The sequence below is a fragment of the Bos indicus genome, chromosome 14 (genome assembly GCF_029378745.1).
Source record: "Bos indicus isolate NIAB-ARS_2022 breed Sahiwal x Tharparkar chromosome 14, NIAB-ARS_B.indTharparkar_mat_pri_1.0, whole genome shotgun sequence".
In the NCBI taxonomy this organism is placed as follows: Eukaryota; Metazoa; Chordata; class Mammalia; order Artiodactyla; family Bovidae; genus Bos; species Bos indicus.
The window spans coordinates 776,604-803,629 of NC_091773.1; the positions used below are offsets into that span (position 1 = coordinate 776,604).

The 27,026-nt window shown below is 56.3% G+C and overlaps 2 protein-coding genes across 8 annotated transcripts in view; one reads left to right on the forward strand and one right to left on the reverse strand.

Moving 5' to 3' along the window:
• Positions 1–74: 74 nt before the first annotated feature.
• On the reverse strand, positions 75–19,761 carry HSF1 (heat shock transcription factor 1). Of its 7 annotated transcripts, none has more exons than XM_070803042.1 (14): positions 19,538–19,761; positions 4,930–5,038; positions 4,523–4,659; positions 4,161–4,285; positions 2,930–3,005; positions 2,802–2,863; positions 2,619–2,715; positions 2,403–2,539; positions 2,052–2,321; positions 1,613–1,696; positions 971–1,076; positions 827–892; positions 657–726; positions 75–586 (listed from the first exon to the last, which is right to left on the reverse strand). In XM_070803042.1, the coding sequence occupies exons 1-14, from the start codon at positions 19,652–19,654 to the stop codon at positions 381–383; spliced, it is 1,662 nt and encodes a 553-aa protein (XP_070659143.1). In that variant the 5' UTR covers positions 19,655–19,761; the 3' UTR covers positions 75–380. The 7 variants fall into 7 exon arrangements, with proteins under 7 accessions (XP_070659143.1, XP_070659142.1, XP_070659141.1 ...); XM_070803041.1 differs by having other exon boundaries at positions 657–729; XM_070803040.1 differs by having other exon boundaries at positions 4,161–4,318.
• The window catches only part of BOP1 (BOP1 ribosomal biogenesis factor), a 38,415-nt gene continuing 11,584 nt past the window's right edge, over positions 196–27,026 (forward strand). The window contains exons 1-12 of the mRNA XM_070802997.1: positions 196–242; positions 321–438; positions 810–1,192; positions 2,384–2,486; positions 2,843–3,024; positions 4,154–4,235; positions 4,553–4,719; positions 4,874–5,050; positions 18,320–18,340; positions 19,375–20,083; positions 21,523–21,723; positions 26,055–26,135. Of these exons, the coding sequence (XP_070659098.1) occupies positions 196–242; positions 321–438; positions 810–1,192; positions 2,384–2,486; positions 2,843–3,024; positions 4,154–4,235; positions 4,553–4,719; positions 4,874–5,050; positions 18,320–18,340; positions 19,375–20,083; positions 21,523–21,723; positions 26,055–26,135 (2,271 nt within the window). The remainder of the gene's footprint in view (positions 243–320; positions 439–809; positions 1,193–2,383; positions 2,487–2,842; positions 3,025–4,153; positions 4,236–4,552; positions 4,720–4,873; positions 5,051–18,319; positions 18,341–19,374; positions 20,084–21,522; positions 21,724–26,054; positions 26,136–27,026) is intronic.

The following is a 27,026-nucleotide window of genomic DNA, read 5'->3' on the forward strand; positions in this document are numbered from 1 at the left end:
TTCCGAGACACCGCGCATCATGCCCCCCTCCACCCCCACCCACACTGGCAGGAGGAACAGACAGGGAGACCACACACAGAGCTCGTTGTTTATAAATCTCTGCCTGGCTCATCGGTCTGTTTGTCCATGTATATATCTGTATATCTCTATGGAAGGGGAAAGGGGGACTCGTGTAAAAATCCAAAATACAATTCTATGAACACCTGCATCCTGGTCAGTCTGAGTGTGGCCGTGAAGCCCAGGTGAGCTGTGGCTCACAGGGCTAGGCCCTCGGTGCTGGCCGGGGGCCACGCCCCACCCCCTCTCCCCCCCTCCGCCAGCCAGGGGACCAGGCTCCTGGACACCAGGCCTGCCCAAGGCCTGCTCTCCTCCTGGGGCTTCTACGAGACAGTGGGGTCCTTGGCTTTGGGGGGTTCTGAGCCCGTCAGCAGGGAGATGGTGGGGTCATCCGAGTAGTCGTCTCCCTCGGAGAAGTAGGAGCCCTCCCCCAGCTCGAAGAGCACCGGCAGGTCGCTGCTCCCCACGTCCACGGAGCCCGGGTCCAGGAGCAGCAGGGGCTGGGCGGTGTAGTGCACCAGCTGCTTCCCTAGGGGTGCGACTGGGTCAGGGTGCCGGTGGGGCCGGGGGGCGGGGTGGGGGTGGGGGGCTCAGCTCACCTGAGTCTGGGCTGCTTTTCTCTGCCTCCAGAGGTCTGGGGGGCTCCTGGGGAGAGAGGAGCTCCTGGATCTGCTGGGGCAGCAGGAGGGAGCACAGTGAGGCCTCCCGCGCGGCCCTGCCCCCCCCCCCCCCCCCCCCCCCCCCCGCCCCAGCCACCCCGCCTACGCACGCTGGCCAGGCTGCTGTCCAGGTCGGGCAGGCTCATGTCGGGCACCGTAACCGAGGGGCTGAACAGCTGCAGGGAAGAGGGGGCGGTCAGACTGCCCTGGGAGCGGGGCGGGCTGGGCGCGGGGCGGGCAGGGCTAGGACTCACATCCAGCAGGGTGCTGGTGTCCACGCTGAAGCCATGGCTTGTCAGCATGGTCTGCAGGTTGTCCAGGTTGGAGTCCATGGCGTCCAAGTGGTCGCTGAGCTCGGTCCTGGCCAGAGGAAGGGGAGCAGGTGACGTGGCATCCAGGCACCCCCAGGTGCAGTCCTGCCGGCCCTTGCGCCCAGCTGCCAGCCTGCCCTGCGCAGGCTCACGGGAGGCCCTGAGGTGGGGCCCTGGGCCTGGGACACTTGGCCACCGGTGGTGGCTCAGGCTCCCTCATCACCGTGAGGCCCCGTAAGGCAGCACGTCAGGCTGGGCCGGCTAAGACATCAGGGGGCTGAGTTCAGGGCTCAGAAGGGCCGGGGCCCCAGCTTCTCAGGTTCAGCAACGCCTGCCCTTCACACTGGAGGACAGCAGGAGGGTGGAGCTGTGCTCGGCCAGGCTGGGCCAGCCTACCCCAGCATGCGCCAGGATAGATTAGGCCTGCCCCCTCGAGGAGGCCAGGCAGTACCTCGGGGTGCTGCCTCAGGCCCCAGAGGTGGGTGGGGAGCCTGTTCACAGGCTGGGCAGGGGTCTGCTCAGAGGCTGGGGAGGGGCCCAAGCTCTGGCGGAGCCCTCCTCCCTCCCCAGTGGGACAGCGCTAACCCTGGCTGGACTCGGCCATGCAGAGAGGAGGAGGGGCAGGGGAAGAGGCGGGCGACCCCAGACATCTTTGGAGTGCGAGCCAAACTGCAAGATAGAAAGACAAGAGCCCCCCACTGCCGGTGGGGGCCAGGCGGACTCCAAGCCCCCACCCCGCTCACCCACCTCTGGGGTGGTAGGACAGACAGACCAGGCGGCCCGGGGAGGGCGGCTCAGGGGGCAGGGGTGCCCGCCACGTGCCTGGTTCCCACGGTGCAGGGGCTGCGGGACCCCCTGGCTGGCATGTCTCCCTCCCCAGCTCCATGCTCTGGGCCAGGTCGGCCAGTTTCCCCCAGCAAATCCCATGCCGAGGGCCTGAGGGCCATGCGTGTCCAGCCCGGCACTGTCCTTGTCGGAGGCCCCTGCGCTTCCAGAGACCGAAGGGCGCCTGGAAGGCACTCACTTGTCTAGGCAGGCGACGCTGAGGCACTTCTCGGGAGCCGAGGCGGGCAGGGGCGAGGGGGGGCGGCCCCCGGTGTCCACGAGGGGTGTGGTGGAGGCAGCGGGCGTGGGCTCGCTCTCCCGGAGGATGGAGTCAATAAGGGTGGTCGGGGACAGAGGCGTCTCCACCATGGAGGATGGTCGGCCGGGGCTGGCACCCTCTGCCCGAGGGCTCTGTGGCGGGCTTGGGGGCTCCTCCTTTACGCGAACCAGGGGGCTGCTGGACAGGGGCCTGTCCGTGGGGCACAGGCATCAGCGGGTGCCTTTGCCGGCCCCACCCGCTCCTGCCTGCAGGGAAGGCGCTGGGCCGCACCTCTCGTCTACACTCCCGCCTGAGGAGGCCACGGGGCTGCCGGGGGCCAGTTCGGTGATGTCGGAGATGATGGGTCCGGAGCTGGTGACAGCGTCTGGGGAGTAGAGGCTGGAGCCGCTGTAGGCTGGGGAAGGGGCCTGCCACCAAAGGGAGGTGAGCACGGTGGTGCGTGCTGCGTCCCCACCCCCGCCTCCGCCCTGGGCGCCCGCAGCTCACCGGGTAGGGGCCTGGGCCGTGGATATGCTCCAGCGAGTACTGCCGGCCGTACTTGGGCATGGGGTGCGCAGGGCCGCCGTCGTTCAGCATCAGGGGGCTGTGGGGAAGGGTGGGTGAGTGGCGGCCCGGCCTTGTGGCCCCCGGGTCGCAGCCCACGGGAGACGGGCGTGCCCCGTGCCTCACATCTTTCTCTTCACCCCAAGGATCCGGTTTGACTGCACCAGCGAGATGAGGAACTGGATGAGCTGCAGGGGGAGAGGCGGTCAGCCCAGTGCGGACAGGGACCCCCTCCCCGCCGGCCCGGTGCACACCTTGTTGACGACTTTCTGTTGCTGGGCGTGCTTCTGCCGCAGGCTGGCCACCTCTCGCCACAGCGCCTCGTTCTCGCTGCAGCAGACCAGGCGTGGTCAGCAGGTGGCGGGAGTCTCGGGATACCTCGCTCCACCATGCGCCCACCCACTGGCCCGTCCCTGCCCGCTGCCGAGCACGGGCCAGAGGCCAGGCTGAGACCCCAGGGCCCTCTCGGTCACAGTCAGGGTGGCAGAGCCTCCAGGCTCTCTGCCTGGACCGAGGATGGGGCTCCAGGGAACAGAGGCAGTGCGGCTCTCAGGCCACAGGGCTGCAAGTGCAGGTTCTCCTGTGCCTTTAGGGGGTCAGAAGTGGCCTTAAAGAGCTCGAAGGGCCACCGCAGCAGCCCACGCCCTGCTCAGCACCAGTATGTCTTCTTGACAAGCGACAGACCCTCCTATGCTCACTCTAAGAGGCATCCCTGTCCTGGAGGCCAAGGCCACCTAATCCCACCTCTGGATTCCAGCCAGCCAGGCATTCCTGCTGGGCTCTGACATGAGTAGTTAGGCAGGGGCTAGGAGCCTCCTCCACGGTCTAGGGGTGCGACGGCCTGCACCCCAAGTGGTTTTGAGGCCACCCTGGGCTGGGGTGCTTGAGGGCCCCGAGTACACAGGAGGAGGTCTAAACTGGCCCCTATGGGGGTCCTGGCAGTGGGGGGCTGGGGGGCCTAAAACCGGTTCTGTGGTGACCAGACATGCCCCAGGGAAAGGGAGTCCAAACCTGCAGGCCTCCTGCGCCAGGCCCGATGAGAGGTGACACACACTGACTGGTGCGAGGCGCATGTGTGGGTGGCGTGAGGGGCCCGAGGGCATAGCTGGTGCTTGGGCTCAGCTCTGCGGGCTACCACGGGACCGCACCTGACCCCACCTCCCAATAACGAGTCCAGCCTGGCATGGGCCGGGAGCCTGTGCAAGTCCAGACATGGCCCTGGCCCGAGACTGCAAGGCCCGGAGCCCACAGGACCAGGGCTGGGGAGCGGCCTCGCCAGCAACACCTCCCCCATGTCACTGTGCAGGAGGCCTCTCACGTCCCCACCCCATCACTCTGCACGAAGTTCTTTCTGGAACCCTTTCCCGGGGGTAAGTCTGGTTACGACAGAACCAGCTTTAAGCTCCCCCCAGGCTGGACCCCCCACGGTAACCCCAGCATCCCAGAGGAGGTGCGCCCTGCTCCCACGGCTGTCCCAGGACCTACTGCTTCATGGCCAGCAGCTTGGAGTCCATGCTCTCCTGCTTCCCCTTCATCAGCTGCACGTCGGTCAACAGCTTGGTAACACTGTCCTGGCGAATCTTTATGTCCTCGCTCCGCAGAGTGGACACCTGGGTCCCCGGGGGAGCAGTCACTGAGATGGCCTGGGGGCGGGGCGGGATATAGCAGAAAGGGCCGAGGGGCTGCTGGGGTGGATGGGCCTTCTCTGGGGTGGCCAACGGGGGACAGGCACCTGGTAGAAAGCAGGCTTGGCACAGCTACGTTAAGCCAGGCCAGCGAGTGGATGCTGCTGTTGCCGGGGGTCTGGGCGGAGATCTAAGACCATGATGGGGAGAACGGCTACTCACACTGGTCACTTTCCTCTTGATGTTCTCGAGGAGCTGCTCCTGGCCTCGCAGGAAGCACGGGTGCTGGAACTCGGTGTCGTCCCTCTCTGGCTTGACCAGGCCACCCTGCTCAATGTGGACCACCTTCCGGAAGCCATCTGCGCACGATGGAATTGGGGCAGTGCTGCCTCAGGGCTGGGGTCTCACCCCTCACTCCAGTGAGGCCCCTACCCCAGGGAGGATGGAGGGAGGCCCTGGCGGGCGGGGCCTGGCTCAGGGAATGCCCAGCACTGCCCTCCCAGAAGCGCTGCCTGTGGTGGCTGGGTGGTCTTAGTCTCAGGGAGAGTCCCTGAGACACCCCTTCCCCTTCAGCTGCGTGGGCTCTGGGCCGCGTGGGGCTGTATGCAGGGCCAAGGCAGTACACTCACACATGTTGAGCTGCCGCACGAAGCTAGCCATGTTGCTGTGCTTGAAGTACTTGGGCAGCACCTCCTTGGCAAACTGGCCCTGGTCCAGCACGTGGAAGCTGTTCCCACTCTGCCGGGAGACGTGGGGGTCACCACAGCCTCTCCATGCAGGGGCTGCACCCCAACCCTAGGCTGGGTGACAGTTTTCACCTGGGATCCCACATCCCTGCTGGAGGCCCGCCAGGTCACACCTCAGCACTGTGGGCCCTTCCCTGAAGGGCCCCATGTCAGCGCCAATCCACAGTTTTTCCCTACGTACGGCTAAGACCCCAAAAGGAGGCAGCCAAGGAGACGGGACCTAACATCAGGTCCTCGGGAGGAAGACAACACAATCATGCTCAGAACTGAAGTTTTGTGGTTCTTCTTCTGGGAACAGAGATGAGAACAAGATGAAAAAACCGCTACACTGCTCTTCCATGTCTGTCCAGACCTCGGTCCAGAAGCTCCCAGGGTGGGCTGGGCATGGGCCCCGCTGGGGTGCAGGATGGGGTTGGGGAGGAGCAGGAAGGGCCCCGTGGTGTCAACACGGACGCACACGTGAAAAGACACAATGGAAGAGCGTGAGCTGAGGGGAAGGGTGGAAAAGGGACCTTCTACAGCTTTTCTCCTCCACAGACACAGTAAGAACACCAGCAAAAAATGCTAGAGACAACTTCTTCAGAACTCTGAAAATGACCCACAAGAATTTATTCAAGAAATGGTTGAATCTCAGTAAGATCCGAGAACTGTGGTGTTCTAACTTGCCATGTCCCTACCTCCTCTCCTGTAACTGAGAAAGCCAACAGCTCAAATCATGGTGGAATAAACGTTCTAGCATCCATGGGGCTAGGGCTCATTCAAGGCCTGCAGTGTCTCCCTGGAAGGTTCCACCTCCAAGGCTGTTTTTGATCTGACCTTTTATGCTGAAGCTCTTAGCAGAAAAAGGCTTTTCCCTAGAGATGTTTGCTGAAAGCATCAAGAGGCAATTTTAAATTCATGACGGAAAAAAAAAAACCCAACTCATCACGCCGAACACAGTGGACCACAGATGGAGAAAACTGGCCAGCCAGGAAACATAAAAGAGCTAAGGAACAAGATTTCAAGAAGAGCTTTGAAAAGCTCCAGGATATTCCTGGGATCCAGAAGTCACACGTGCATGTACAGCTGTGTGCATGTCCGTGAGAGGTCCAAGGCAGCTCTGTGTAAGCAGGAAGCTGAGGAGAAAGTCAGGGTGCCGACAACGTGGCTGGGGGCTAAAGGCACACCCAGCACACACAGTTCGCCGCAGAGACTGGGAGATTTACTGGTTCCAGCCATTAAGGAACACTCCTGCTCCCCACACTGCCTAACCACTGCGCTCACTGCGTAGGCACCTCAGTGATCACACATAGCAAACAACACAAGTTGCATAAAATTAATTCAGAAAAGCCACTAAACAAACAGCAACAACAGGAAATTGCAACAAATCCTGGTGGGTGGGTAAAATATGATATTGAGTTTAACAAATGGCGTATTATATTAATGGAAAACCTTTCAACAAAACACTCTGAGACATGCAAAGAGACAAAGTATGACCCACACATAGGGAAACAAGCAGCCAGGGGAGACCGTCCCCAAGGAGGCTCAGATACTGGACTTACTAGATGAAGACTTCAAATTCATTTGAAATATGTTCAAAGAGCAAAATAAAACAGTATGCAGGGCAGGAAGCAACAGTTAGAACTGGACATGGAACAACAGACTGGTTCTAAACAGGAAAAGGCGTCAAGGCTGTATATTGTCACCCTGCTTATTTAACTTATCTGCAGAGTACATCATGAGAAACGCTGGGCTGGAAGAAGCACAAGCTGGAATCAAGATTGCCGGGAGAAATATCAATAACCTCAGATATGCAGATGACACCACCCTTACGGCAAAAAGTGAAGAGGAACTCAAAAGCCTCTTGATGAAAGTGAAAGAGGAGAGTGAAAAAGTTGGCTTCAAGTTCAACATTCAGAAAACATGGCATCTGGTCCCATCACTTCATGGGAAACAGATGGGGAAACAGTGGAAACAGTGTCAGACTTTATTTTTTGGGGCTCCAAAATCACTGCAGATGGTGACTGCAGCCATGAAATTAAAAGACGCTTACTCCTTGGAAGGAAAGTTATGACCAACCTAGATAGCATATTCAAAAGCAGAGACATTACTTTGCCAACAAAGGTCCGTCTAGTCAAGGCTATGGTTTTTCCTGTGGTCATGTATGGATGTGACAGTTGGGACTGTGAAGAAAGCTGAGTGCTGAAGAATTGATGCTTTTGAACTGTGGTGCTGGAGAAGACTCTTGAGAGTCCCTTGGACTGCAAGGAGATCCAACCAGTCCATTCTGAAGGAGATCAGCCCTGGGATTTCTTTGGAAGGAATGATGCTAAAGCTGAAACTCCAGTACTTTGGCCACCTCATGCGAAGAGTTGACTCATTAGAAAAGACTGATGCTGGGAGGGATTGGGCGCAGGAGGAGAAGGGGACAACAGAGCATGAGATGGCTGGATGGCATCACTGACTCAATGGACGTGAGTCTGAGTGAACTCCGAGAGTTGGTGATGGACAGGGAGGCCTGGCATGCTGCGATTCATGGGGTTGCAAAGAGTCGGACACGACTGAGTGACTGAACTGAACTGAAAGAAATAAAGAAAAGCATAAGATTGATACCTCTTAGAAGAAAGTATAACAATAAAGACAGAAATTACAAATATGAAAAGTCCTGGAGTTGAAAAATGTAACAAATCGGATTTAAAATTCCCTGAGGGGCTCAAGAGCAGATCTGAGCAGGAATAAGGTGGAACCAGCAAACGTGAAGGAGTATTGTCAACTGAGATTTCCTGACTGAGGAACAGAAAGAGAAGTGAATAAAGACAGTGACACACGGGACACCAGCAGAGACCAACACACGCATAAAGGAGAGGGGCGGAAAGAATATCTGCATAAATAACGACCCCAAATTTGATGAAAAATATCTGAGAAGCTCAACAAATTCCAAGAAGGATAAACTCACAGAGATTCACATCTAGACATCCATAAGACCAAGGAAAACTCTTCAGAGCAGTTAGAACCAATTCATCACACATAAGGAATCCCTAATAACAGTTTCTGAATATTCACTGGAAGAACTGATGCTGAAGCTGAAGTTCCAATACTGTGGTCACCTGATGTGAAGAACTGACTCATTAGAAAAGACCCTGATCCTGGGAAAGATTGAGGACAGGAGGAGAAGGGAACGACAGAGAATGAGATGGTTGGATGGCATCACCGACTTGATGGACATGAGTTTAGGCAAGCTCTGGGAGTTAGTGATGGACAGGGAGGCCTGGCGTGTGCACTCCATGGAGTCACAGAGTCGGACATGACTGAGTGACTGAACTGAACTGAACTGAATAGCAGCTCATCTGTCATGAGAAACCATGCAGGCCAGAAGCCAGTGGGATGACATGCCAAAAGTGCTGAAAGAAAACAGCGTTTTTATTTTGGCCAAGAATTCTATATCCAGCAAAACTATCCTCTGAAGATGCCTGGGAAGGCAGCTAAGGAGATCCTGTGAACCACTCTCAGGGTAAACAAAGCTTAAATCACCTAAGTCTCTGGAAATTGTCCTGAAGGCATATAACAAATGAAGAAACACTTATTCAAGAAAATCTAAAACTCAACAGAAACAGTGAACGATGGCATTTTTGGCCACACCCTGCTTCCTCCTCCTCCTGAGAGTTCACCTGGATTGATGGCACACTCTGGGGAGCTCTGGCCAAGAAGGTGGGGATTTCTTACCCCTCAGTTTACAATCAGCACGTTCTGTATCCTCCTGAGAGGGTGAGGGGGCAGGCCACCAGCATCTCTCATCTTGCCCAACTCAAAGTTTGAGGGTCTCCTTCTCCTTTCTGTCCCCGCTTACAAAATGGAGTCTCTACCCAAGCATGACAGGCTCAGAATACTGGGGTTTCAATCACCCTCACCCCAGTTAGCGTTAATTTCTTTTTCTTATCTTAAGGTACTGGGTAGGACTTCCCATACAACATCTGCTAGCGCTGGTGGAAACAGGTTTCTGCCTTGTTCGGATTCTGTGGGGACAGCGCTCAGGAGCTCACCAATAGGCATGACGTTAGGTGTGCAGTTTGTTTTTGTAACAGCTGAAGAAGGTCCCTGCTATCTCTGGTTTCCTGAGTGATTTTTTTAAATATCGCGAACATAAATTTTGTCAAATGCTTTTTCTGAAACAAATATGATTATGTGCTTTTTCTTTAGATTATTAACATGCTGGGTGATACTGATTCAAAAATCCTGAACCATCCATACATTCCTGAGATAAATCCCATTTGTTGTGACATTAGTCTTTTTATGTACTACCAAATTTGATTTGCTAACGTTTAATTCTTGCCTTGAGAACCCTATGAACAGTATGAAAAGGCAAAAAGATATGACACTGAAAGATGAACTCCCCATTTCGGAAGGTGCCCAATATGCTACTGGAGAAGAGTGGAGAAAGAACTTCAGAGAATGAAGAGATGGAGCCAAAGCGAAAACAATGCCCACTTGTGGACGTGACTGGTGATGGAAAAAATAAAGTCTGATGCTATAAAGAACAATATTGCATAGGAACCTGGAATGTTAGGGCCATGAATCAAGGCAAATTGTAAGTGCTCAAACAGGAGATGGCAAGATTGAACACTGACATTTTAGGAATAAGTGAACTAAAATGGACTGGAATGGGTGAATTTAATTTCAGATGACCACTGTATCTACTACTGTGGGCAAGAATCACTTAGAAGAAATGGAGCAGCCCTCATAGCCAACAAGAGTCTGAAATGCAGTACTTGGGTACAGTCTTAAAAATGACAGAATGATGTCTGTTCATTTCCAAGGCAAACCAATCAATATCACAGTAATCCAAGTCTATGCCCCAGACACTAATGCCGAACAAACTGAAGTTGAACAGTTCTAGGATGACCTACAAGACCTTTTAGAACTAATACCAAAAAAAGATGTCCTTTTCATCATAGGGGATTGGAATGCAAAAGTAGGAAGTCAAGAGGTACCTGGAGTAACAGGCAAATTTGGCCCTGGAGTACAAAATGAAGCAGGGCAAAGGCTAACAGAACTTTGCCAAAAGAACGCACTGGTCATAGCAAACACCCTCTTCCAACAATATGAGAGATGACTCTACACATGGACATCACCAGACGGTCAATATCGAAATCAGGTTGATTATAGTCTTTGCAGCCTAAGATGGACAGGCTCCATACAGTCAGCAAAAACAAGACCTGGAGCTGACTGTGGCTCAGATCATGAACTGCTTATTGCAAAATTCAGACTCAAATTGAAGAAAGTAGGAAAAACCACTAGATCATTCAGATATGACTTAAATCAAATCCCTTAAGATTATACAGTGGAAGGGACAAATAACTTCAAGAGATTAGATCTGACAGACAGTGCCTGAGGAACTGTGGACAGTTTCATGATATTGTACAGAGGCAGTGATCAAGACCATCCCCAAGAAAAAGAAATGCAAAAAGGCCAGATGGTTGTCTGAGGAAGCCTTACAAATATCTGAGAAAAGAAAAGTAAAAGGCAAAGGAGAAAAGGAAAGATATACCCACCTGAATGCAGAGTTCCGAAGAATAGCAAGGAGAGATGAGAAACTCTTCCTCAGTGGTCAAAGCAAAGAAATAGAGGAAAACAACAGAATGGGAAAGACTAGAGATCTCTTCAAGAAAATTAAGAGATACCAAGGGAACATTTCATGCAAAGGTGGGCACAATAAAGAACAGAAATGGTATGGCCCTGACAGAAGCAGAAGATATTAAGAGGTGGCAAGAATTCACGGAACTATACAAAAGGATAATCACGATGGTGTGATCACTCACCTAGAGCCAGACATCCTGGAATGTGAAGTCAAGTGGGCGTTAGCATCACTATGAACAAAGCTAGTGGGGGTGATGGAATTCCAGTTGAGTTATTTCAAATCCTAAAAGATGATGCTGTGAAAGTGTTGCACTCAATATGCCAGCAAATTTGGAAAACTCAGTAGTGGCCACAGGGCTGGAAAAGTCCCGCCTTTCATTCCAATTCCAAAGAAAGGCAATGGAAAAGAATGTTTAAACTATCACACAATTGCACTCATCTCACATGCTAGCAAAGTAATGCTCAAAATTCTTCAAGCTAAGTTCAACAGTACGTAAACCGAGCACTTCCAGATGTTCAAGCTGGATTTAGAAAAGGCAGGGGAGCCAGGGATCAAATGGTCAACATCTGTTGGATCATAGAAAAAGCAAGAGAATTCCAGAAAAACATCTACTACTGCTTCACTGACTAGGCTAAGCCTTTGTGTGGATCTAAACAAACTGGAAAATTCTTAAAGAGATGGGACTACCAGACCACCTGACCTGCCTCCTGAGAAATCTGTATGCAGGTCAAGAAGCAACAGCTGGAATGGGACATGGAACAACAGACTGGTTCCAAATTGGGAAAAAAGTATGTCAAGGCTGTATACTGTCATTCTGCTTATTTAACTTCTATGTAGAGTACATTATCCAAAATGCCAGGCTGGATGAAGCACAAGCTGGAATCAAGATTGCTGGGAGAAATACCAATAACCTCAGATATGCAGATGACACTACCCTTATGGCAAAAAGCGAAGAAGAACTGATGAGCCTCTTGATGAAAGTTAAAGAGGAGAGTGAAAAAGCTGGCTTAAAATCCAACATTCAAAAACCTAAGATCATGGAATTCGGTCCCATCAGTTCATGGCAAATAGATGGGGAAACAATGTTAACAGTGACAGGCTTTATTTTCTTGGGTTCCAAATCACTGCAGATGGTGACTGCAGCTCTGAAATTAAAAGACCCTTGCTCCTTGGAAGAAAAGTTATGACCGACCAAGACAGCATATTAAAAAGCAAAGACATTACTTTGCCATCAAAGGTCCGTCTAGTCAAAGCTATGGTTTTTTCAGTAGTCACATTCACATATGGATGTGAGTTGGACCATAAAGCAAGTTGAGCGCCGAAGAATTGATGCTTTTGAACTGTAGTGTTGGAGAAGACTGTTGAGAGTCCCTTGGACTGTAAGATCCAAGCAGTCAATCCTAAAGGAAATGAGTCCTAAATATTCATTGAAAGGACTGATGCTGAAGCTGAAACTCCAATACTTTGGCCCCCTGATGCAAGGAACTGACTCATTGGAAAAAACCCCGATTCTGGGAAAAATTGAAGGCAGGAGGAGAAGGGGACAACAAAGGATGAGATAGTTGGATGGCATCACCAACTTGATGGACAGGAGTTTGAGCAAGCTCCAGGAGTTGGTGATGGACAGGGAAGCCTGGCGTACTGCCAGGGATCACAAAGAGTCGGACACAACTGGCGCGCTTTCATGGCGTGCTGGCGCCATGGCAAAGCCTGGCATGCTTTCATGGGATCACAAAGAGTCGGACAGAACTGAGCAACTGAAATGAATGGGACTGAGTGACTGAACTGAAAGTTTTATAAACATTATGAAGCATATTGGTAATTTTCTTGGGACGGTTTCGTTATAGGTATTTTGATCTGAAGATTTTTTAGAAAGGTTCATAATTTTACGAATTCTACTTCATTAATATAATCAAGACTACTAATAGTTACCTGTCTCACCCTGGGTGCGTTTTGACAGTTTGTGCTTTTCAAGGAATTGGTTCATTTTATTAAATTTACATGTGCAGAGCTGTACTTCCTCATTACCCTCTTACTGCCTGTGGTGTCTGTTGTGATACACCCTCTGATGGTCATCATGTTGGGAATTTATGTCTTTTCTTCTTTGTCATGCTGCAAGTTACCAACCTTTTCAAAGATTCAGCTATTGAATTGATTTATCATGTTTTACTGTTTTCAGTTTCATTGGTTTTCCTTGTCTGTATTATTCTCTTCATTCTGCCTGCTTTGGTTTTACTCTACTAACTTTCACGTGGAAGCTTAGAAGCAGTTCTTATTTCCCTTTTGGCACGACTTTAGGTGGATCTTTCGGACAGGAAGCGTCTGGTGGACGGATGGGGAATGTTGGCACAGCAGGTGGAGATCCTCAGATGGAAGATGAGGAAGAAAGCAAGGCTCCTATGAAGGCTGCCCTCTCACGAGTCATGATGGTGGTGGCAGGTGCCACGGAGCCTCAGCTGTTTTAGGAAGTTAGTCTGGAGGTGCCTGGCTACACAGCTGTAGATAATATAACCAGTACATATTCTGTAGTGTTTGGAGCACTGTACTTCCATTGTCAACAGCTCGTTACTAGTACGTGGAATCAGAATTAATCTCTGTATACTGGCATTGAAGCCTATGAACTCACTAAATTCACTCATTAGTTTTAATAAGGTTTTGTAGATTCTTTAGGATTTTCTAAGTAAATAATGATGCTTTCTATGTATATACTTTTAATTCTTACTTTCCAATCTTGATATCTTTATGTATTTGCCATATTGCCTGACCAGGACACCTAATACACCATTATGCTTCTTCTGCCTCCACTGAGAAAACTGTCAACGTGGTGAGTTACTCCAAGTCTTGAGTGTTGAGCAGACTTCAGCTTACAAGGTCTCTTCCAGCCCAGGCCTCACGCCGACTCTGCCAGGAAGTCAGTCTCATTCTTGTCCTGTTCTTCCACATGCAATTTCCTTTTTTTTCCATGCTGCTTTTAAGATTTTCTCTCCAACGCTTGTTTTCAACACTTTGATAGTGACATGCATTGGTATATTTTGTGTTTTTATCTTCTTTGGGAGTCAATGCAATTCTTGGATCTGTGGGTTTACATTAAAAAAAAAAAAATTCGGGAAAATGTCTAGCTTTTTCTAAAAATAAAGAAAGAAACCAGTTATTTCCAAAATTTTCCTCCATCCTTTACTCTGGAACTGTGTGCCAGCCCATGTGGTATTAACCCTGTAAGGCTCTGCTCACTTTTTTCGCAGTCTTTCCTCCTCTCTGTGATCACTCTGGATAGTTTCTTTTGCTACTGTGCTGTTCAGTGATCTTTTCTTCTGTAGTTTCTAGTCTGCTGTTTAATCCCCTTCAAAGACTTAATAAAGACAAGCCTTTTATGTCAGAATGCTAGACTTACCGCAAAGCTAAGACAGTAGAGTTCTGTATGTCCCACACCCGCTCTCCCTGTTATTAAGAGCCTGCACTAGTGCATTTGCCCCCAGTGTCATAGCGATGTGCTTCATCCTTAACCAAGGCTCTCATTTTTCTCAGATTTCCTTAGTTTTTACCAAACATCCTACTGTTCCAGGACATCATCCAAGACAGTACACGACATTCATATCTGCTTATGTCATGCTTGACTAACAATCTCTCAGACTTCCCTGGTTTCTGACGACCTTGATGGTTTTGAGGACTGGGCTGGTATTGTGTAGAATGTTGCTCAATTTGGATCTGTCTGATGTTTTTCTCTCATGATGAGTTGAGGTTACATAAGTTTCTGGAAAGGAAGACCACAGGGGTGGTGTGCCTGGCCCATCATGGCACGTCAGGGCACAGCCGTCAATGTGACTCATCACTGCTGACGGAGGCCTGCCTGTCCAGCGCCTCCACTGTGCAGCCCCCCGCCTTGCGGGACTTCTCAGCAGGAAGGCGCGTGTGCAGCCCCCAGTGAAGGCTGTGGTTATGGGCCACCTCTTTGAAGGGGGAGTGAACACAGAGGTAACCAGCGGTGATTCTTCTGCAGCGGACACTTGTTCCCGACACATTCTGCTTATCCGCCTTCTTTCTCACATCTTCTACTTCTCGGTCTTAAGATTTTAGCTCTACATTCTTGAGCACACAGAGCGTTTTAGTAACTGTTTTAACAGTTACTAGTTTCCTGCTAGTCAGTTCCATCATACCTGGGTCTGTTACTCTAACTCCCTTGTTACCGGTGACATTCTCCCGCCAAGTGGCCCATCTATTAGTTTCAACTGGATCCCAGACACGAGGCATGTTACCACATTCTGTTTGACTTTAGTCGTCCAGTTGTCGTCCTTTCAAGAGGGCTGCACCCTCAGTTCTGAAGGAAGGGATCAGCCTGATCCTTTCAGGCTTGTCTTTAAGTTCGTTCACACGGCGTCGGGGCAGCTTTTTCTCTGGGGCCAATCCAGCTGCACCCTCAAGCCTCGGCAGTTCTGAGGCACCGGGCAGGCTCTACGCTCAGAGCAGACTCTACGCCCCAGCTGCGAGGACTGCACACAGCTCCTAGTGGCTGTTCTTTCCCTGGAAGGTTCTTGGGCAGTTGCCCAGGTCTCACGCCACCGGTGGGTGAAGCAGCACTTAGCTGAGACCCGCGCAGGGCCTCTCGCATAGCTCCTTCTTGCTAGTACCAGGTTCTGCCAATTCTGGCTGCCTCAGCTTCACCAAAGACCAGGCTCTCGAGTTTGAACGCTGCCTGGACAGAAAGCAAGGGCTCACCCGTCCTTTCGTGTAACAGACCTGAACACTGTCAGAGGGTGAGTCCATATTGGGTGTGTCCTGCCAGCCCAACCTTAAGGGCTGTTAGAAGCCTGGCAGGCCTGATGGTGAGTCCCTCACAGGACCTCTTCCCTCGTGCCTCAGAAGTTCAAGGCCCCTCCTTCTCTGCTGACCCCATGTCATTCCTGAAGAAGGTCTTGGCTTACCCTTGGACACGGAGGGACTAGTGATGGGACATACAGCAGGGGAAGGGAGAAGCCGATGCCCAGCTGCTAGCTGGCAAGCAACACCTTTGCCTCTGAAATGCAGGGCTTAGTGAATACCCAGTCTTGCTGTAAATTTGGAGCCTGTGGCCCTATTTCCTACAAAACGTTTCCCTGAAACATATACAAAGTTCTGCACATACGCACATCTTTACAGAGGGAGGGTCTCTGTCTGTGAGCAGATTCTCCAAGGGCTCCACATCAACAGGATTAACCACCACGGTGACTCCAGTGGCCCACCTGCACCTTTCAAGAGTCTGCCCAGAACAGAAAGCCCGTCTTAGTCCTCCAGCCAAAGCGATAGGTCTGCGTGATGTGTTCTGGGAGTCGCGGGCATGCAGCGGGCACCCGCGTGCAGTAAGAGTGCCAGCGCTGTGTGGACGCGGCTGCAGAGCAGCTCGGTGCCCTTCACGGCCTGTCTCCTCAGCCAAGAAGGAGCCCACCTGCACCCCCCTCACGTCCCCGTCCTACTTGTGCTCAGGGTCAAGCTCTCCGGCCGCCACCCCACACTTGGGTCTCCAGGCCCAACTGAACGCAGGGGCCTCTGCTGACTCAGTCACCGCTGGGCCCAGGGGCAGGGGCTCTGGGGTGGCTGCCAGAGCTCCCAGGTCGGGAATCCCTGCAGCCAGAGGTGCAGACGTGGGTCCCTAGCCTGTGATACCCGATGGAGCTGACTGCTCTGCCCACGGTGGGTCCTGTGGGCCCCCTGATCCCTCTGAGCACACGCGGCCTGTGGAGCCAGGCGGACTCACGTCCACTGTGTCCACCTCCCTCCCTCCAGCCCCTTCCGAGCCTCTGTGCCCCTCCTCCTCATCACGCCCCCCCGCCCCCCCCCCCCAGCCCACCTCGGCAGGAGGGACAGACAGGGAGCCCGTCCTGTATAGATCTCTGCCTGGCTCGTCCGTTTCTCTATCTGTCCACGTATATATCTGTGTACCTCTACGGAAAGTGAAACAGGGACTCTCTTGTAAAAACTCAATACAATTCTATGAACACCTGAGTACTGATCAGTCCAAGTATGGCTCTGGTCCAGCTAAGAAAGCAGGTGGGGTGAAACCAGAGCCTGGACCCCACCGGCATGGGCCTCGGGCTGCCCTCTACCCAGGACACGCGGCACGCAGCGAGGGCAGGCGTGAGCCACAGCTGTACACCAGTAAGAGACCGTGGACTCCGGGTCTGGTCCTGCCGTCCTCCTGCTTTTCATCTGTTTCCTAGTGTTTCTGGGACTCAGTTCCCGTATCTGTAAAAGGCCAGCAGCCACCTCTGCGTGGTGCTGTGGGAGGAGGTGAACTGATGCCCCAGAGCTGGGCTTCCTGCTATGTGGAGGGCCAGAAAGGGCTTGCCGGGTCCTGGGTGGCAAGTTCAGGGGGCACCAGGAGCCTCCAAGGCCCCAGCGCCCCTTGCAGCCTGTGCTGCGTGCTGGGCACTCCTCCAGCCTTTCTCGGGCACTGCCAACCCCCAAGGGCAGGATGGAGGGTCTGCTGGGACCCACCTGGCTCCCGGCCAGGTGGTCATGGGAGCCCCAGGAACAATCCTCGGCCACCTCAGAGTGGCCAGGTGCGACTGGGGCCCTCCTCAAGGAGTCCCGCAGAGAGCTGGCGACCTGACTGCAGGCTGCTCTCCAGCCAGGGCCTCCAGAGCGATCCTGACTGCAGGCGCTCACACTGGCCACCTGGGATGGGGCCTGGTTTGGTGACACCCAGCTCCTAGGCAAAGGAGGCCCTTGCTCTTAGGGCCTCATGGTGCCCACAGCCTAACAAGAAGAGCCTCCTTCAGCAAGTCACCCACCCTCCTACCACTGTTAACGCTGTCTTGAGGCCAAACAGGCCTGACTCATGGAGCGTCCCATGGATGCAGCTGCCACGCTCACCAGGTTCCTTCCCAAGGTTGTGGGGCCTTTGGTCCCACAGGGCTGTCTGAGGGGCAGCCCTGGCCTATTCTGTGGTGGTGCCACACCGAGCATGGTAACTGACTGGGGGTCTGGGAGGGAAGGGGAAACCAACACGACTCTCCAGGCAGGGCCTCAGACTGTGTGGAGGATGCACAGCGCTGCTGGGGCTGGAAAGCCCTCCACCCCGCCCCCTTTCCCTTGTCTCTGGGGCCAAACACAGGGTCCTCCAGGCAGAATGGGGAGAAAAGTTCCAGCTGGAGGGGAGGCACCAAGAGAACAGACGCCAGAACATTCCAAGGCCTCTGGAAGCCAACTCTGGGCTTCAAGACCGCAGAAGTCTCCCCCAGCAGACTTTCTGCCAGAGGCCTGGGGCTTGTGTGGGCATCGCGGAGGCCTCAGGCAGAGGGCCATCTCCTTTCTCAGGGCCAGGCAGCTCCACAGCCCCTGCCCAGCCTGGCAAAGGGCTTCCTTCCACAGCTGAACCAGTGCTCAGTTTCTGTCCTGCCTGGCAGCACAAGCCCCCTGCCCGCTGCGCCCTGCACCAAGCACATCCTGGTTGGCCTAAGGACAGAGGGGAGGGGGATCAAATGCATGGGCTCCAGCCGGCTGCTCCCACCCTCTCCAGTTTACGTTCCAGCAGGGCTGGTGGGTGGTGCAGCCACTGTGTGCGAGGCTGTGGCAGGCTTGATCCATCCTGCTTTCCAGGTCTAAGGTCTCGCTCAGAACACAGGAAGTGGGACCTGCAGAGCTAGCTGGCAGGGCTTTGGCTTCTGCCTCACCATCTTTAAGCAGAAACATCGAGCAGATCAAGAGGTGAGGCGATTATCCCGGTAGATTAAACTCAGACTATCCCAAAGGATCTCCGATGCCCCTCCCCAACCTGGGTAAGAGTATCTCCTGGGAATTTAGGGGAAGGAAAAAGAAGAGAAAGGAAGAATAAAGACAGAAACCTGGGGTCATTTCCTTGGGTCAGCAAAGCTTAGGGCCTTGAACAAGGGGATGGTGGTAACAGGACAGGCTGTGAGGAAGGAAATACAGCCTCCTCTTGGGGAACGCTGCGCACAGTTACAGAAGCAGACAACAGGGATGGAGCGTGGCACACAGGTGTGTCACTGGGACCAACACGAAGTGTTCCCTACAAGGACGCTGTATGATTCTGACTCTCTCTACCAGCTTTGAGCCAGAGCTTCAGCAAACAGCCCAGGAACCAGAGGACCCGGCCTCCCGCTCTGGGCTCGCCTCAGCTCAGACTGCTCCTCCTTTCTAAGGGCTTAACAGTGCGAAAGAGAAGTACTTAGGAGAGTCTGGGCGAGCCAGCGTCCGGGCCCTCAGGAGAGCAAGTGTGTCCGGAGGCACCCAGAGGTTCCCCAAACCAGGGCGGCCCAGGCCGCACATCTGCGGGCCGGGAGCTATGGCTCCGGCCTTCCCCGGACGCGACGTCATAGCCCGGACGCAGACTCTCAGCCGCAACTCCAGATAGTCTCTGCTTTACCTCTGCAAACGGAGGAGCTGTCCGGCCTGCAGGGTCAGACTATGGAGACGAGCCTGCTGCCAGGCAACTGGAGGCAGGGGCGTGGATAAAGAGGCCCGAGAGGAACGAAAACCAAAGCGGCTCTGGGGAAACCCAGCTGTGGTGTCCAGACAGGAGTTCGAGACCCACCACAACTTTATGACGTTGTGCTTTGTTTTTCGGTCCCTTTCCTTTCCCAGTCGAACAACGCCCTCCAATACCTGCGCCAAAACCTCATTTCCTCGCAACAGCTGCCGACCCCGCCACCCTGGTAACTCATGTGAAAAGCTGTGGGGTCACCTGGCCACCACGCTCGCCACTGGGTGCTGCCCTCAAGCCAGGCGCGCTTCCGCCGTCGTCTCAGTTACTCGGCGAGAGACCGAGGAGAGGCCCTGCCCAGACCCGGGCAGCGCGCACCGAGGGGAGGCCTCGGACGCTCTTTCCCGAACCCCGTGCTGTCCGCCCCCACACGTCCCGGGCCGGCGCGTCCAGCCCCTCACCGGGCTCCAGCAGATGAGCGCGTCCGTGTCCGGGTCGCTCACGAGGGTCCACAGCTTGGTCAGGAAGGCCGGGACGTTGCTGGGCCCCGCCGCGCCCGGGCCCACGGGCAGATCCATACCAGGCAAGGCGGGAGAGGAGGAGGTAGCGACCGCAAAGAGAGGCCGAGGGCCGGGCTAGCGCAGCCGCCGAGCCTGCTGCCTGGGCCGCGCTGCCGCCGCCCGCTGCGCACACACGGCCCCGGGGCCTGGCATGGCCGCCGCCATCTTGCGACGGGCGCGCTCCCGCCGGCGCCGCCCGCCTGCGTCCCCACGGCGCGCGCGTGCGCGCCGGCCCAGCCCATTTGGGCCCGCCTCTCGCCCTCTGACCCCTCGGGCCCCGCCCCCGGACCCACGAGGTCTGTTAGCTGCCGGAAGTGGCGGCGCGGGTCTGGGCGGTCCGGGAGCATGGCTTGCGCGCGGGGCGCGGGGCGCGCGGTGGCGGCGGCGACAGTGGCGCAGCCCGGGAAGCGGCCGCCGGAGCCGGAGCCGGAGCCGGAGCTGGAGGAGGTGACCGCGGGCTGCTCGAGCGGGACAGCGTGGCGCGGCTGGGCCGCACATGGCGGCTCCGGGACGGCCAGCGCCGGGGAGCAGGGCCCAGGAGTGCGAGGAGGCGGTTTGCCAGCTCTCTGCTGGCGGTGGCCTCGTGGGGGCGTCCTGGGCAGGGGGCTCCCGTAGTGTGGTTGGAGAAGTGTGGGCCGGAGCGAACTAGCAAGAGGGGCTGGCATCGTGCTCGTGGCCTCCCTAGCCCTTTGAATTGTGGTTCCTGCATTAAAGAGGTTTGAGCCTGTTAGTACGTTACCGATATGTCGGGTACGTTGTAAAAGGGCACGAGAATAGGAAGGCAGTGCCTGCTGTATTGGCCACATCCCTTTTTAACTGCACTCAAAGCCATTCCTGCTATGCAGCAGAACCCCAGGTGGGTTTTGGGTGTCATCAGCCTTCCAAAGCTTGTCCACCACGCCTGCCTAAGGGAGCACTCCACGTTACTGGGTTGTCAGGCAGCCCCTTTCCCCTGACCAGTCCTGCTGCTCTCCTGCCAGCAGGCATTCTGGGCACCAGGCTCGCCTGCTTCCACCACTCAGCTCTGTACCCTCAGCAGCCGTTTGTGTTTGTGCCATTTTTTTTTTTTTTGCTGTGGTAATTGTGTAGCTTACTAAGCGTTGAAGATAGTGTGTATCAGAGTTACTTCTGTGGAAGTTCAGTTGAATGCTGCCAAATAATTGGTGAGTGCAGGTTTTCCTGTTAGCTGAGAGAATTAGTAGTTATTAAAAAGCAGAAATCTAGGGTTCTCCATTCGAGTAAGTGCTTGCTGAAAGTCTGTAAGTTCTTGTTTCCCCTCTCTAAGTGCATGGGTCTTGTGAACTTAGGGATTAGGTGGTGTCTGGTCAGCAGACCTCTGCTCAGAGGAAGCTCTGGTCCTATCCCATGGGGTGGTGAACCAGAACACTTGCCTTTAAGTAAAGTTTGCATGATTTTTATGTCTCTTCAACCAGTCTTTACAATTTACTGATAAAATTGTCAGTCCCAATCTGGTTGGATAGAGTCCTCTTCTGGCGGGAAAAGCGCCTCAGGTTGTGGTCCTCTCCCTGTCCCAGACCCCACCCCGGTGCCCTGGTAGCTCTGGAGATGTGAATGCCAGAGCTACAGGGAGTGGCTTTCGGGCGTGGAGGGTGGAGGGGCTGGTACGGGTGATGTGATGGGAATTGAGCTCCTTGGAAAGTCCTTCTCTTGTGAGACTCTTAACTGAATGTCTCCTCCAAGGGCAGGAGGCCTGCTGGCGGTGGAGGTGGGTGGTGAGGGAGGCCTGGGTTGGGTGGATGGTTTTGATGGAGCTGGAGGCTTGTGGCCTGAGGGCCATGGCCGTGGAGGCTGGCCGCACAGGCTGTGGGTCAACGCTTGGTGCCCGGTGGGTGGGCTTGGGGTCATCAGTGCCATGCCTCTTGCAGCCTTCTCTCCTCGACGCTCCGGCTCCCAGCCGCAGGCTTGGCAGTGATCCTGGCCTCAGCGACAGCGACAGCGAGGAGAGTGTGTTCTCAGGCCTGGAAGATTCCGGCAGCGACAGCACTGAGGATGCCACTGCCTCAGAGGAAGAGGGGGAGGGGACCAGCGAGCAGCGCGGCAGGATGGACAGGAGTCCTGGGCAGCAGGTGGGTGAGCCAGGAGTCTCCCGAGGGCTCCCTGCACCCCAGATGACCATGGCCAAGATAGCGCCTGCCGGGCATCGGGCTCTCTGAGGGCCCCTGGCACTGATCTCTCCTGCTCTGTGACCCCAGGGCCCCCTCCCTCCTCCCTTGGGCACAGCGAGGGCGGGGCAGAACGCCACTTGGAGCCGAGGAGTCCTGAGCTATAGAGCACAGTCCTGTGCTCTGTTCACAGTAACCCAGGAACCCTGACATTACTTCTCCTGGGTCTGAGGCTGCCTGCTAGACTTAGCTGTCAGCTGGCTTCCTCGGGGCGAAGCCTGAGGTGGGATTTCTGTGCAGTGACTTAAGGTGGGCCTCTCCTCCGCCTCCTTGACAAAGAGTGACATCTTCAAGCGGCACCATTTGGGAGACGAGGTGTTCCTGTCCACTCCCTTAACTGTCCTGGTGACTGTAGTTCATGGCTGGACAGTTTTGCCTCTGTGACAGCCCTGTCGTGCTCCGCGTTAGCCTGTTCCTTGCATCCTGAAGCCAATGAAGGGCTGCTCGCCTATGAAACCTTCCCACCACAAGGGCTGTTCGCTGGCTCAGGGCCCTCTCGAGGGTCCGCTGACTACCTTCCCCTGTCACAGCCCATGGCCGCCCTGTGTCACGATGCCCTGCCGTGGGTCCTCGCGCAGCCTCTGCAGGGAGTGTCCCCACCCCACAGCTTCAGGAGGCATGTGGTGATGACGCTCCGGCGGCCACCAGCCCCTCCACCGAGCGGCCCAGCTCTGGGATGGCAGCCTCGAGCTCCTGTGATGCTGGCCACAGCCATGGCCCTTGTACAGTTTATTTATTTTTTTTCCTGGTACAGTTTAGACGACATGTGGACTTAGGTGACTTGCCCCCCACCACCACCCCCACCTCTCCGCCAGTTCTTAGCAGGGCTGCCTGAGCGGCCCCGCTTTAGCGGGGCTCCTGGCTGGCGTTTCACCAGCTCCACTCATTGCGCCCTCCTCAACCCTTGGCAGGACACATCGCCTGCAACTTGTCTCGAGGCTTTTGCTGGCTCCTGCTAAGGATTGGGGGCAGCCCCTGCGGTGTTCAGGGGCATGCTGGGGAGATGTCAAAGACCTGGGTGCAGGCCGGCAAGGGGCCCCAGCTTGGGGTGTGCCTCTCCAGGCCTCTCTCTGCCTGGAGTGGGAAGTGCCTGGTCCAGACGCCTACCTGGGGACAAAGGTAGCCAGTGGCCAACACAGGAGGGAGCCTGTTCTCTCTCTTCCGCTAAGAGTTCCATGGTGGAAGGGTCACTCTTCCGGGGAGCCCTGTCCCCTGATTCTGTGGGTTCCAGGTGTGCGGGCCATGGGCCGTGCGAAGCAGGAAGCCTCTCCAGCCTCACTCTCGCCTTTGGCGCATCCTCCACTGGCTTGCCTCTCCCCGCACCTCACCTCCGCTGGCCCCGCTCCCGTCCTGCACCCCGCCCCACCCTCCCATCTCCACCTTGGGCCTGGCCCCTCCCGGGCACCTGGCCTCGCCCCGCACCCCCAGCAGTGCTCGGGGGCACTTTGGGCAGCTTCTCTGTCAGGAGAGATGTCTGGCTCTTGTCATGGAGTGTATCAGGTACTTTTTGCCATTCTTTCCCATCATGCTTCTTTAGATCTCTTTTTTCCTACTTGTTGTGTTTGGTCTGGTCCTTTCTATAACACTTGTGTGGGTTTTCTCCTATTTTGTTTTCATACTCTTTCATACAAAAGTTCCCATTTCTATTAGTTCAGTCTGCTTACCACATTCAAGAATGTAACAAAAGACTCACTAAAGGTGCCCAATGTGGAATTACCGTTTTCTAGGTAACTTACATTGAGTTCTGCCCAAACTGTCTGTGCCTGGAGCTTAGGAGCTTACTGCAAACCCTTGGGCAGGAGGCGCTTTTCTAGAAGCAGTGGGCAGGGTGCTAGGCGGGTCTGGTGTCTGGGGAGGGAGCAGGCCGTGTCTCACAGGTTGCTTAGTGAGGCCACCTGAGGCAGGGCACTCTGGGCCTGTCCCAGAGAACCCCGGTGCGACCCAGAGGCTGGAGCGGGGGCCCCCGTGGGGGAGCTGTGCCCTGCCTGGCTCAGCATTGGACTCTGTTGTCTCTGGTGATGAGAGTTCAGGCGGAGAGTGGTGGTGTCAGTCTGGGGTGACATGAGTGGGTTTGAGGGTTCCCACGGCACCTCTCAGTTGGTCAGAAGCATGTCAACTTCTGTGCTCCCCAGAGCTCTGGTAGCTCTTTCCTCAGAGGCTTAACACATCCCATTTAGGGGTCCAGGTGGGGTAACCTGTGTGGGGCTCTCACGTGCAGCACAGCAGCTCTTCACAGCAGTCCTGGTAAGAACCTGGTGCAGAGGGCAGCAAGAGGGGAGGGCAGAGCAGCCCGCCTAAGACCCCCGCTGTGGGCTGCTCCCCCGGGGCTGGTCCCCCAGATCAGCATGGGAGCACACAGACGCTGCCTCTCCTCAGGAAGAAACTCAAACCTTTGTAGCCAAAGTTAAAAACTGCCTCAGCCATGCGAGGCTGCAGCCCTTCCCGGGAGAGGCCTATCGTGGTCGCCTGGCCCCCTTGGCTCAGGCAGTTGCCTTCAAAACCTCACTTCCCTCTGGTCTCGCCCGTGGGCCCCCAGCCATCCACGTGGGCCCATTAGGGCACCCCCACACAACGTGGCCTTGAGCCCGTCTGGGGGTGGGTGTGGGTGGCTTGTGTGCTGAGTGGCTCTGGGCAGACCCCACCATCTGGTGCCTGCGTCTGAGGATGTGGGGGCCGGGGCTGGACCGTGTGAGGAAGAGGAGGAAGAGGACTCTGGCACCACCACCCCCCCCCCCCCCCCCCCCGCCCCGGTCTCCAGGCTTTGGAGGGCTGCGGGTGCTCAGTCGGCCTGGTCCCCGCTCCGCCGGGTCCCACGTTGCGGCTGCCCCCTGGTGGCGGCCGGCGACACTGCCGGTGCCTCTGGAGAGGCTGTCCCGTGCCCTGAGCAGGGCCCTCGCTGCCGGCGGCTCTGGCAGGAGCCCGGAGCCCCACGGCTGGGTGTCCCCCCAGCCAAGCCCCCGCCGGTGTCTGGCTCCAGATGGCACTGGGGCTGCCACGCCTGTGGTTGCTGCCAGGGCCCGGGACCACGGCCTGTGGTGCAGGTGGTGCAGGGCCCCTGGGGCCTGAGCGGCCGGCGGCCAGAGCAGGGTGGCCCATGCGGGTCCTGGCTGCCACGGGCTGGCCTCAGGGTCTCGAGGAGACTGACAGCAGCTCCCTGCAGGGTCCTCCCGGCCTGGGCCCTGGGCAGGTGTGTCCGCTGGATGCTCCGGGCAGGGTGGGCGGGGAGCTTGGGCCGGGCTGGCCCCTGTGCCCCCTCCCCACAGGCCGCCCGCCTGGTAGGGCTGACCCACTTTCAGTGGGCAGGGCTCCCACAGCGCACAGCCTGGGGAGTAAGGGTGGGAGAGACGTGGAAACCGAATCTCGCCTTTTCCTGGCCTGGAAAAAAACTTACTGTCCCAGCCTCCTCACACGGAGGGAAAAGCTGGCGGGCGGGAGGAAGAGCTGCCGGGCGGCTTCTGGCTTCTGCCTGGGCAGGGGAGCGGGGCTCCTGCTCCTGACGCTTTACTGCCCCCCCGGGGCGGGGGAAGATACGGGCTGTTTTCCCCATCAGTCCCAGTTCCGGTACACCGATTCCCACCCCACCAGGGGAGGATCTGTTTCCAGGTTGGGGTGTCAATGCCCAGTGGCACCCACTCACTGGCCTGGTGGGCGGGGTCAGCCCAGGGCCAGTCCTCCCAGTGCTCCGAGGGTGTGGGTGCCTCTCCAGGCCCTCAGCCAGCTGGGCTAAATGTGCTGTCCTCAGGCTGAGGGTCTGGCCCTAGGATGGGCCGGGGTGGCCCTTGTGCTAGTGGCTGATATCGAGAGCCTGGCTTCCCCTAGATGGACTGGCCTTTATCTGTTGCTGCCAAGAGGCCACCCCTGCTTTGTCCTCTGACCCTGGGCTGGCTCTGGGCTCAGCTGGGCCTTTGAGCCAGGAGCCTTGCAGCTGTTTTTTACCTTAAGGAGTGCGGGGGTGGCTCACCTGGTGTCAGGCCCTCTCTGGGGTCTTCCCCCTGAGCTTGGATATCTTGATGGCCCTTGACAGAGGTTCACCCTGGGTGGAACCCTCCTCCCCAAGAGACCCACTTAGATTGGGGGTGTCCACACTCTTTTCCTGGCAGTGGGACCAGGTCAAAGCTGCTTAGAGATTGTGGTGCGGGACCTCAGCCCCAGTGTGGGCAGGAGGGGCAGGGTGCCCTGGCCCACAGTCTGCCCCAGGTCCTGAAGTAACCTCTCCCACTCTCTTCCCTTCCCAGGCCAGGACCCCGTGCTCGCGGATGGAGGTGGCAAGCATGCCAGGCGAGGACGAGTATGCGGAGGACAGCTCCGATGAGGAGGTAGGCTCATTGGAGGCTGCCCGCTTGCAGGGTGGGCTGTGTGGCCACTGCAAGGCCTGAGTGGGCGTCCTGGCGTGGCCCCAGGCCTGTCTGGAAGAGCAGTTTCAGGGTCGGGGACACATGACTGCAGGAGTGTGTGTCATCACGGGCAGGGCGGCTGGGCGCGGCGCGGCCACCCTGTGCCCATGTCCTGGCCCTGGACTGTGGGGGTGCCTCTGGCAGGCAGAGGGCACCGCATCTTCTGTGGGGGCTGTGCTTCCACTCTGGGTGGACGTGGACAGGCCTCCCCCGGCAGCCAGCCTGTGCTGTTGCCCGAGTTGGGGTGGGGGTGGGGGTAGGGGCAAGCCCAGCCGGCGTCTGCACTGGACCCCAGGGACAGGAGGCGGGCGCCCTGTGCTCTGTCCCCTCCTCCCCGGTGTCTCAGAGGCCCGACTGCCATGGCCCTGGGTGAATCTGGTCCTCCCGGTTTACGTCTCACAGGGAAAGCCTGCTGACAGGCTGGGGTGCCCCATCTGGCCAGAGGTGGCTGTGACTCCGCTGCCCAGGGCTGCCCATGGGCTCTTGGGGGGTCTGAGGCTCAGGGGCTCCCTGCTGGACGTGATGGGTGCTCCCCTGCCCACCCCCTCACTGGTGTGTCCCTGCCGCCTGGGGGCAGGGCCTAAGGCCCCTCTGCCCACTGCCCTGGTGTCAGCCCCCCGGATGTGAGCCTCCTCGGGCTGGGGGGCCTGCAGAGACCGCGGTCTCCACCCCTAGCAGCTCTTCCTGCTGCCTGTCAGGGGCTGTCCCCGGCTGGGAGACACGCGCCCCCTCCCCTGCACGGCTTCTACCCCCATCCTCCGCTCTTTTGGCAGCGGCTGCAGGAGCCTTGGCCGCCCGCCCGATTCAGTCTCT